The sequence below is a fragment of the Limulus polyphemus genome, unplaced genomic scaffold, assembly GCF_000517525.1.
Source record: "Limulus polyphemus unplaced genomic scaffold, Limulus_polyphemus-2.1.2 Scaffold8859, whole genome shotgun sequence".
Lineage (NCBI taxonomy): Eukaryota > Metazoa > Arthropoda > Merostomata > Xiphosura > Limulidae > Limulus > Limulus polyphemus.
Genome location: NW_013674469.1, coordinates 1,833 through 13,383, shown reverse-complemented (window position 1 = coordinate 13,383; position 11,551 = coordinate 1,833). Strand labels below are relative to the sequence as shown.

The following is an 11,551-nucleotide window of genomic DNA, read 5'->3' as shown; positions in this document are numbered from 1 at the left end:
CATCAACTGAGGACAAAGTAGTGGTAAAAAACGCAAAAACGTCCATACAAACTACAAATTTGCAAGCATCTCCGTATGGACCCAACAAACCTTCATGCCAAATTTGGTGAAGATACATCAACTGAGGACAAAGTAGTGGTAAAAAACGCAAAAACGTCCATAGAAACCACAAAATGCAAAACTGAAAATTTTTATGTATCCCGGTATGGACCTAATTAGCCTCCATACCAATTTTGATGAAGATCCATCTACATCCTGCGGACACACAACAGACAGTATTATTATATTTATATAGATTACAAAGTATTAAATATTTTTGTAGTTGCTACTATACGAATTTCCATGAAAACCATTACGACTGACAAATGTCCTGTTTTTACTAGATGAAAGTTAAATTAGAATTATCTTGGACTTAATCATAACAAAAAATTAGCAGCAAACGTTAAACTGACTGCACTGCTATTGTTTTACATTGTTAATAAAGATGAAATAGGGCTAATAGTTATAAACTATTTCATTTTCACTATATTGAGAGAGGCTGGCGGCGTTGATTTCTCTTCCGTACAATCAATAAACATAATAAAAAAATGAATAAACTTTTACTGTGTGATAATTTTCAGTATTTATTTTAATATTGTTAAGTCTCTGGTCGTTAGTTAATTTTCCGTAAAAATTCTTTCCGAAGAAACTTTAGCGTTACAAGTCCTTTCTTAAATAAAACTGGTTTATTCTTTCTGAATACAACTTAGCAATACACTTAATTTCCACAGTCACGCCATAACAAACGCTATAATTCACAACAAACGACTCATGAGCTCGCTCGACTCAATTGTCAGTCTTTATCTCTGTCTGCAGTTCAAATACATCGTTGCCGTCACTTCTTGGCGGTCGTATATATACAAGAATACCGCAAATCTAGTAAACACTCGAGGATTCACGAACCTTCGAGAATATGACGTGTTACTAGGGTCACGTGACCCTCGCTGTCGTAACAATAGCTATGCCACAGTATCTCTGGATATGCTCTAAAATCTAATAAAAAAATTATTAAGTTAGATATTTATTGATTCAAAATTCGGATAGAAAGAATATTTCTTAAAATTGAAATATTACTTTTAAACTTCAATTTAATCTAAAACGCCAAAATATTTTACAGACCGCAATTAATAAAATAACTAAGATGGCGGTCGTGTAGTTTATCTATATAGCAAACCTTGATTGATAACATTTTTCTGACTTATTATTTTACTTTTAGTTATGGCATAATTCCAAGTTATCTTTGCGTAACACGCAGTATGGGAGAGATTGCGCTATACCTTGACCTAGTTTTATCATTGATAACGTATTTTCTCTATATATTTTATTCACGTTAGTAACCTTTAGGACTGTGTAGGTGACTAACCCTCTTGACTTCTAAGTTCTACCATAAATTCGCGAAGCGAAGGTGAAAAATAAAGTGCCAAAAGAAAGAGCTTTTTACTACTTATTAAGTAGCAAGTATATCATAATTCATAGTGTATTATTTGAACTAACTTAATTATTAGTTAATATGATAAAAATAATAATTTATGGGAAATAGATCGAAACAGGCGGATAATTTCAGACCAGCTAGTGAAGCCACTGAAGGGTAGGTTATATTGTTATAGTTTCGAAGTTTAATTCCAAAATTAAAACATTTGTATGTAATATATATTGACCTTTAGGTATTATTATTAAAACTAATTTTTTAAATTTTATTGAGACTTTGTCATTTTTGAATGTAGATTAATTTGACTAATTATATAAATATATATTTTAATTAAGATCTGGTTCTGAAATATATAGTTGGTTGTATTTTGATTATAGTCTTTATTAACTAACTATATCACATTCATTATAAAAGATTAATGCAGCAGAATGTTAGAAAAAACGTAAACAATAATATAACTTGGTTTTAACAAGATTTCAAAAAGCAAGCTACAATGTAGTAATTTGATAGCTATAATACTTATTAGCATATACATAATTTCATCAAAATTGGGATATAAAACAGTGAACCAATTATATAATTAGTCTGGAAAGAAGTATCAACAACATTAGTCAAACTTAAAGCAGTTAACCATACATGCTCTTTGCAAGGGTGGTGGTGGTGCTTATTGGGGCTGAAGCCATCCCAAAATGTATGCCTTAGCTTCCCCTGGAAAATTCAGCCTCCTCATTTGTTTTGTGTAGTCCACCTCATCCTCCCCTACCAGCAGCAAGAATCTGGCACCAGCATTGACCTTATGGTGAAGATGACAACATATGAGAAAAAAAAGGACCATTTGGATCTTCAAGATGACAACATATAAGAAAAAAGGACCATTTGCTTCTCCAAGATGACAACATATGAGAAAAAAGGATCATTTGCTTCTCAAAGATGACAACATATAAGAAAAAAAGGACCATTTTGATCTCCAAGATGACAACATATGAGAAAAAAAAGGACCATTTTGATCTTCAAGATGACAACATATAAGAAAAAGGACCATTTGCTTCTCCAAGATGGCAACATATAAGAAAAAGGACCATTTGCTTCTCCAAGATGACAACATATAAGAAAAAAGGACCATTTGCTTCTCCAAGATGACAACATATAAGGAAATGGTCCCTTTTTTGCTTGTCATCTTGGAGCTCATATGTTAAATGGTCCCTTTTTTGCTTCTCCAAGACTGTCTTTGAAAACTCATCCTTGAGGAAATGAAAAGAAAAATTTAAACCTATCTTTTAGTTTACAAGAAATCGGTGACTTTACTCTTCAACTCCTACATGGCACTGCCTTCCACTAATGTCATGGCAACTGACTTCATAAACCAGTCACATTTTGAAGTTTGCTGGAGCTTGTGTCCTCATGTTCTGTTGCAATCAGGATACAGCACAAAGAAGTCAGAAGCCTTTTTCTTTAAGTGCCAATATGAACAAGTTCCTTTTTTTTTCTGTGGTATGTCAAGGGTTCCTTGGATTAACTTTCAGCATAGGCTTTACAGAGTTACAGAAGTTAACAGTTTATTAAAGCATTGAAGTGGGGATTTATACTGACATTGTCCAACCACCATTAAATTTATTAACTTCTTATAATCTAAATTCACTTGTGCTTCAGTGCGTAATAAACTTGAAATACTTGTTTAAGGCAGTGTGATCTAACCAAATGATTTACATATGGAATCACAGGAATGACTTGTATCTTCATTGGAGTTTCATACATTTTTTTGAAGCAATTAATGATATATTTTAATGGAGAAACTAAGAGAGTCGAGATTGGAAAGATTCTTTTAGGTAGAAACAAGCCTATATTTAGCAAGCATACAATAATTACATTCGTTCTTATTGTTTCATTTATCAGGTGGGTTGTTTCAATAGCTGGGCTGGTAGTAAATGTGTTTATGATACTTTGGAAATTTGTTCCTGATTGGATGATGGGCTGGATTCGTTGGTGTCCAACTTCAGTTGAAGAACTGGAGACTTCAGAGATGAAAGTTCTTTCATGTAAGTATCTGTTTAAAGTTGAACAGTTCTAGTTCAGGTTGTCGTTGTGTCACATCTTCATAATGAAGATGATATGTTTGAGTTGTTTGAAATGCTGATTTACATGAATTAATTTGTTCTTAGTACGATAGTAGCATAATAATTGGTTTGAAAACAACGTAACTTAAAGGATAGAAAAATGGACAAACATTCAGTGTGTAATAAAAGTAAAAACTATGTAGATACATTCTTTTTAGTGTGCAGATATTCATCTATGTCCCAGCTAGAAAAAGCTGGAATTGTTTCAGAAATTTCTTTTTGATCTTATAACATTTGTTGTAGTTTTTTTTTTATCTCTATGACACTGTTATTTCTTCACATATATATTTTTTTTCACATTGTTATAGATTTGTAAGACGTACAGTATTTAAACAGATGGTTAAACTCGTCATTGTATTACGTTATTTCAGTATCGGGAAGATTACAAAGTCAGGAGGAAATAAACATCTTTCTTTACGAAGTATAGTTTTATCTCAGCATTTTCCAGAATAGTTTTAGTTTATAAAATTTGATTATTTTAAATATTACAAGTGTAAATTCTACATTTAATTTGTAGCTGAGTATCAACATTTCAGTTACTTGATGTTGTGGGAATCAAACCTGGGAGCCCGAGGGCTACTTCATGTCAGTTAATAACATTCAAGTCTTGGTCTTGATGTAGTATCATGCACAAAAGATAATTGTTTTTCAAACTACACGTGACAGAGGTAGAAAATGTAGTGGTACACAAGTAGGTGACCATTTTTAGGTTATTGTTATTTTAATAGCTAGGTTTTCAGTTCTGTGTTACTGAAAGCAGCTGTCTAGTTGACCCTAGCCACGATTCGGAACAAGTATCACTGTCATACTGGTGCCAGCTACAAGACTAAGCTCTTTTTTCTCTGTTATCAACAATTTCAGCGCTGCTTTCTTTGTTGTCAGTGTTTCGTTTTTTTTATTTTTACCAGTTTAATGGATGGTATTAAATTACAGTTTTTTTTATGTTTGACACCTTGTTTTAAAACATTAAACTTGTCTTTTTCAGAAACAAACTTGAAAACGACTCTGCTTCATTTTATAAGTGTGATCTCAAAAGGGTTGATAGAATATTTCACGAAAACTGTAAAGTTAATCAAAGAGAGAAAAACTTCTAAACTAAAAGTTGGTTAGCTTAAAATTAATTTTGAAACAGTTTACTAACAGTTATATAATGTATTCTGGACGAAGTAATGACCTTTTTACTAGTAGGTTTCAATAAACAACTTCTGTTATGTGTGTACCTTTTTTAAATGGGCGAGATAACGAGGTCGTTAAATTTCTGTTTCAGTTATCAGTAGAAAGTGTCACGGCCAGTTTGTAAATGTGGGAAAATTATGGACACTGGAAGATCACAGAATGTGGACCATCAAGTTAAATGCAGATCAAAGAAGTGACCGTCTGCCAGTCGTTCTTCTCCACGGCTTTGGGTCTGGCGTGGGGTTGTGGCTGTTAAATATTGATAGTCTCTCGTCGTTCAGACCCGTGTATGCTTTTGATATGTTGGGATTTGCCCGTAGTTCTCGACCAACATTCAGTACTGAGCCCTTTGAGGTGGAAAGACAGTTTGTTGAAAGTATGAACCTTTATTTCTTTAGATATATTTCATTGTTAAATTATATGTTTTAAACAGTTTCATGGCCAACTATCTACTATACTTAAGCTACATAGGAAAACACGTAAAATGTATTAAAAATTATAGTTAATTGAAAATTAGAGCAGGTTTGATAAGAAGGAAATTAGGACCATTGTAAAATTACACCTTTTGTTAGAATAGCAGAATTTAATAAATAATTTTTTTCAACTGATAATGTTGTTATTTAACTTAGTTCTTAGAAAACTAGTATTTGAAACTTCTCTTAAGTAATGAAAGTTTTACGGGACTTGGTAGCATCGGGATGATCATGAATTAGTTAATGTGAAGTTAAGACTGTCGATTTCTTTAAGGGATGAAAAACTTCCATTGGAATATCTAGCGGAATGAACTCGAGTCTTGTGTGGGTTCAACTTTTTCTACAGGGTCTTGAATGAAGTAGTGTTTCTATTTTGAAGCTTGGAATGTGAAAATATTTAATAAAACTCAACCATTTATCCTAATGTATTAGATAAATTTGTAACCAAATTGTTTTTTTTTTCTACGTGCTTAAATTTAAGATTACTGAAAGAAACCTGTACAACTATATAATTCGATACTGATCCGAAAATAACACTCTTTTTTTAATGAAAGTTATGCGGATCCGAGCTTTTAAAAATAATTAAATATTATTCTTGGAAATGTGAAATCTATATTTAGACCAAAAATATTACCATCAAAAAGCTAGTTACAATTCCCAGTGTTTATATTTACTGATTAAGCTATTACAGTAAATAGTATTAGTTCACAGTATTGTTTTACGATATATATAGTTTGTGAAGAACAGGTCCCTCGTTGGCTCGGCATGCTTCTGATGCTAAAAAATCGAGTTTCAATACCTGTGGTGGGCACAGTACAAATAGCCCATTGTGTAGCTTTGCACATGGCAACAATAAAAAAACAAAGAAGCACACTTTGTATTTTTTGTTACTTTTAAAGTGTCAGATTATTTTCCAAGTAATATATTTTTGTTTTTGAAATTAAACAGTTTTGGTATAGCTGGAATATTGTTTATTTTCTATATGTATATCTTCAGAAAGTGTATTCTAAAAAAAAAATGTAACAATTATTAAATAGAGTAATAAATAATAGAATAAAAAAACAACAAATTATGAAGCCTCTCTAAATCATAACAAAGTTTCCAAGAATATTAATTATTAAATTTTAAAACTAACACTACAGCCCAACCATTTATAAGTTTCAAACAGAGGCTTTGCTAGGCACTGGCACCTGTGCCCCAATTCTGTTTGACAGTGCTCCAAATCTCCAGTTGGTGTCTTGAAAAATCAGAACATAAAACCATGATTGATGTCATACTGAAATGGCAAAATTTCCCGTGTCTATAAGCCTGAGCCCCAAATTTTTCAAGTACCTAGCGATTCCCATGGGCTTAACTATGAATATTTTCTTGGACAAAAAAATGTGTAATCATGACAGAAGAGTGGGTAGGTTTACTTTTTGTAGATCGGTTAACTTGTTGCTATACATAGTTGACAAAAACAAGCTCTTAAGAGTCAAAGTATTTATATGTGAAACAGTAGTTGTTATTGGATAAGTCACCGGGCTCGACCAGCAATAGTTGTTATCTTTAAACTTCAAAATAACTTCCATGTTAACAAATGCATAACGAAATTCTTTAGTAGCTTGCATTGTTATCTTTAAAAATTCAAAATAACTTCCAGGTTAACAAATGTATAACGAAATTCTTTAGTAGCTTGTAAAATTTCATATCAGGATTAGTTAAAAACAAACCCAAGGCAGTCTGTGTGTGTGTGTGTGTCTCTACATGTGATGTAATAAATGCCTTTATCTTTGCAGGTATAGAGGTATGGAGAAATAGGGTGGGTCTTAATCGAATGGTTCTCTTAGGCCATAGTTTAGGTGGTTACATAGCAACTTCATACGCAATGGCTCATCCTGACAGAATAGCTCATTTGATATTGGCTGATCCCTGGGGATTTCCAGAAAGACCAATCACAACGAGTCATCATTATGAACTCCCGATGTGGGTGAAACTAGTTGCTACCATGCTACGTCCATTTAATCCTCTGGCTGCCCTCAGAGTAGCTGGACCTTGGGGTGAGTGGACACTTGTACACCGTTTAAGGTTAATAAAAGATAAATTGGAAATATTTCCTAAAACTGGATGTCGATGGTGTATGCAACTGAATTTACTATAATTCAAACTTCTTTAGAGAAGGGTTTTCATTAAAAAAAACTAGACTAAAGCTGCTACTAAACGATGTATAGTTAACTTTCCCTTACTTTGTAGCCGACAAATATTTAATCAAAATGTAATTAGCATTATTAAAATATAAGGTACTCAATTAAGAACAGTGAAAACTTTGCAACATCGAGTTGTGTAAAAAAAAATGTTGTTAAACTGCTCGAATAATATAAATGTTTCTGTTACAGGTCCACAACTGGTTGACAAGTTTCGACCTGACTTGTGTCAAAAGTTTAACCCTGTCGTTCAAGATAAAGAAGCCATTCCATCATACATATATCATTGTAATGCACAGAAACCAACGTAAGAATTAATTGTGTTAACGTGTCTAGCGTGTGTTGTTGTTGTGTATGATACTTGGTGAGTAAATCTGAATATCACACATCAAAACCCTAACTCTGTTTCAACACTTGTTAACTCAAAAATTATTCAGAATTGATATTGTCATTCTGCCATTTACTTAGTGTAATACACAAAGAAAAACAATAATGGTTAAACATGTAGTTCCGTGCATCTCTATGGTTAAACGTGTATTTCTGTGCATCTCTATGGTTAAACATGTATTTCTGTGCATCTTTATGGTTAAACATGTATTTCTGTGCATCTTTATGGTTAAACATGTAGTTCTGTGCATCTGTATGGTTAAACATGTATTTCTGTGCATCTCTATGGTTAAACATGTATTTCTGTGCATCTCTATGGTTAAACATGTATTTCTGTGCATCTCTGTGGTTAAACATGTCGTTCTGTGTATCTCTATGGTTAAACATGTAGTTCCGTGCATCTCTATAGTTAAACATGTATTTCTGTGCATCTCTATAGTTAAACATGTATTTCTGTGCATCTTTATGGTTAAACATGTAGTTCTGTGCATCTGTATGGTTAAACATGTATTTCTGTGCATCTCTATGGTTAAACATGTATTTCTGTGCATCTTTATGGTTAAACATGTAGTTCTGTGCATCTGTATGGTTAAACATGTATTTCTGTGCATCTCTATGGTTAAACATGTATTTCTGTGCATCTCTATGGTTAAACATGTATTTCTGTGCATCTCTGTGGTTAAACATGTAGTTCTGTGCATCTCTATGGTTAAACATGTATTTCTGTGCATCTCTAAGTGTTTTCATCTGTTAACATGTCGTTCTGTGCATCTCTAAGTGTTTTCATCTGTTAACATGTATTTCTGTGCATCTCTAAGTGTTTTCATCTGTTAACATGTCGTTCTGTGCATCTACTAAGTGTTTCATCTGTTAACATGTGTTCTGTGCATCTCTAAGTGTTTTCATCTGTTAACATGTAGTTCTGTGCATCTCTAAGTGTTTTCATCTGTTAACATGTCGTTCTGTGCATCTCTAAGTGTTTTCATCTGTTAACATGAACTTTTTGGTTTGTTTAAGTTTTTCTCCTCATTGAACATAAGTTTATATTTGCTAAGAAGTTTAGAGAACATCTGTAAAAACCATAGATTTAAGAAGTTTAGGGAACATCTGTAAAAACCATAGATTTAAGAAGTTTAGAGAACATCTGTAAAAACCATAGATTTATGAAGTTTGGAGAACATCTGTAAAAACCATAGATTTATGAAGTTTAGGGAACATCTGTAAAAACCATAGATTTATGAAGTTTAGGGAACATCTGTAAAAACCATAGATTTAGAAGTTTAGAGAACATCTGTAAAAACCATAGATTTATGAAGTTTGGAGAACATCTGTAAAAACCATAGATTTATGAAGTTTGGAGAACATCTGTAAAAACCATAGATTTATGAAGTTTGGAGAACATCTGTAAAAACCATAGATTTATGAAGTTTAGGGAACATGTGTTGACATGTTAGTTACGTATAGTATCTTGTGTTATTGTTGACATGCTAGTTATGTATAGTATCTTGTGTTGTAGTTGACATGTTAGTTACGTATAGTATCTTGTGTTATAGTTGACATGTTAGTTATGTATAGTATCATGTGTTATTGTTGACATGTTAGTTATGTATAGTATCTTGTGTTATTGTTGACATGTTAGTTACGTATAGTATCATGTGTTATTGTTGACATGTTAGTTACGTATAGTATCTTGTGTTGTAGTTGACATGTTAGTTATGTATAGTATCTTGTGTTATAGTTGACATGTTAGTTACGTATAGTATCTTGTGTTGTAGTTGACACGTTAGTTACGTATAGTATCTTGTGTTGTAGTTGACATGTTAGTTATGTATAGTATCTTGTGTTATAGTTGACATGTTAGTTACGTATAGTATCTTGTGTTGTAGTTGACACGTTAGTTACGTATAGTATCTTGTGTTATAGTTGACATGTTAGTTACGTATAGTATCTTGTGTTATTGTTGACATGCTAGTTACGTATAGTATCATGTGTTATAGTTGACATGTTAGTTACGTATAGTATCTTGTGTTATTGTTGACATGTTAGTTACATATAGTATCATGTGTTATAGTTGACATGTTAGTTACGTATAGTATCTTGTGTTATTGTTGACATGTTAGTTACATATAGTATCTTGTGTTATAGTTGACATGTTAGTTACGTATAGTATCTTGTGTTATCGTTGACAAGTTAGTTATGTATAGTATCTTGTATTATTACTGCACGATGTGAGAAATGTCGTACGCTATACTAATGGATAGTTGCTTTAACACAAACTTATCAGAGTATTGTTTAATTTTTTATTTTTTTCAAATAAAATATATTGAATCTCAATTTTATGTTCACTGTAGCGGAGAGGAAGCCTTCATGGCTCTGACGGCTCACTTTGGATGGGCAAAGCACCCGATGATCAGTCGGATTCACCAGCTTAGAGAAGACGTGCCCATTACCTTTATTTATGGCTCGAGATCTTGGGTGGACAGGCAGACAGGATTCCAAACAAAATTTGTGAGACTTAACTCCTATGTAGATGTACAGGTAAATGTTTTTGTTGAGAAACCAGTAGATTTTTCTCTGCTGTAGAATGTGTTACGCCTTACGGAGGTGTTGAAGACAATTTGTTCTCGAGTACTTTCACGTTGGTGTTTCATTATATTATTAGCTTGAGAACTGTGTTTATATCTCCACAAATGTTCTTTTCAATTGTTGCTACTGAATGGTTTAGAATGTCTGGTCAGATTCTCAACTGAATTAATGTAGACTGTAAATTAAAGGAAAGTTTAGAAGTGTCTGGTCAGATTCTCAACTGAATTAATGTAGACTGTAAATTAAAGGAAAGTTTAGAAGTGTCTGGTCAGATTCTCAACTGAATTAATGTAGACCGTAAATTAAAGGAAAGTTTAGAAGTGTCTGGTCAGATTCTCAACTGAATTAATGTAGACCATAAATTAAAGGAAAGTTTAGAAGTATCTGGTCAGATTCTCAACTGAATTAATGTAGACCGTAAATTAAAGGAAAGTTTAGAAGTGTCTGGTCAGATTCTCAACTGAATTAATGTAGACCGTAAATTAAAGGAAAGTTTAGAAGTATCTGGTCAGATTCTCAACTGAATTAATGTGGACCGTAAATTAAAGGAAAGTTTAGAAGTGTCTGGTCAGATTCTCAACTGAATTAATGTAGACCATAAATTAAAGGAAAGTTTAGAAGTGTCTGGTCAGATTTTCAACTAATTAAGTTTATACAGTAAATTAACATTTATCTCTTCTGGTTACGACATTTGTACTCGGTTGCTGGTGACATCACAAACATCTAATTTGAACCAGTGCTGCATTCAACATACCACATAAAACACAAAAATTGTTGTATAACTGTGTTTTTTTAATATTTACTTTTGAATTAAGAAATTGAGTAATGTATAATACTAAAATTTCAATTATAATCTACAATTTGATACCAAACTTATTGACATAAATTCATAAAACAGTAGTTCAATAAAATTGTGAATGCGAGTCAAGAAACGCGATGACATGGCTTTTGACCCGTGACCCTTCTGGAAAGGGTTTATGTGTTACAGGTGGTTCAGGGAGCTGGACATCATGTGTTTTTTAACAGATCACAACTGTTTTATGTGTAACAGGGGGTTCAGGGAGCATGACATTACGTGTTTGTTAACAGATCACGACTGTTTTATGTGTTACAGGTGGTTCAGGGAGCATGACATCATGTGTTTTTTTTAACAGATCACAACTG

At 32.6% G+C, this 11,551-nt stretch overlaps 1 protein-coding gene across 3 annotated transcripts in view; it reads left to right on the top strand.

Moving 5' to 3' along the window:
- LOC106475599 (protein ABHD4-like) overlaps window positions 1–11,551 on the top strand; it is a 14,149-nt gene that overhangs the window by 1,133 nt on the left and 1,465 nt on the right. The window contains exons 1-7 of one of the 3 annotated variants that reach the window (XM_022379667.1): window positions 1,189–1,627; window positions 3,362–3,504; window positions 4,850–5,134; window positions 7,010–7,270; window positions 7,607–7,721; window positions 10,153–10,339; window positions 11,376–11,450. In XM_022379667.1, coding sequence (XP_022235375.1) covers window positions 1,569–1,627; window positions 3,362–3,504; window positions 4,850–5,134; window positions 7,010–7,270; window positions 7,607–7,721; window positions 10,153–10,339; window positions 11,376–11,435 — 1,110 coding nt within the window. In that variant the 5' untranslated portion in view covers window positions 1,189–1,568 and the 3' untranslated portion in view covers window positions 11,436–11,450. Of the gene's footprint in view, window positions 1–1,188; window positions 1,628–3,361; window positions 3,505–4,849; window positions 5,135–7,009; window positions 7,271–7,606; window positions 7,722–10,152; window positions 10,340–11,375; window positions 11,451–11,551 lie in introns of those variants that run through there. The other 2 variants (XM_013936275.2, XM_022379666.1) reach the window with 2 other exon arrangements.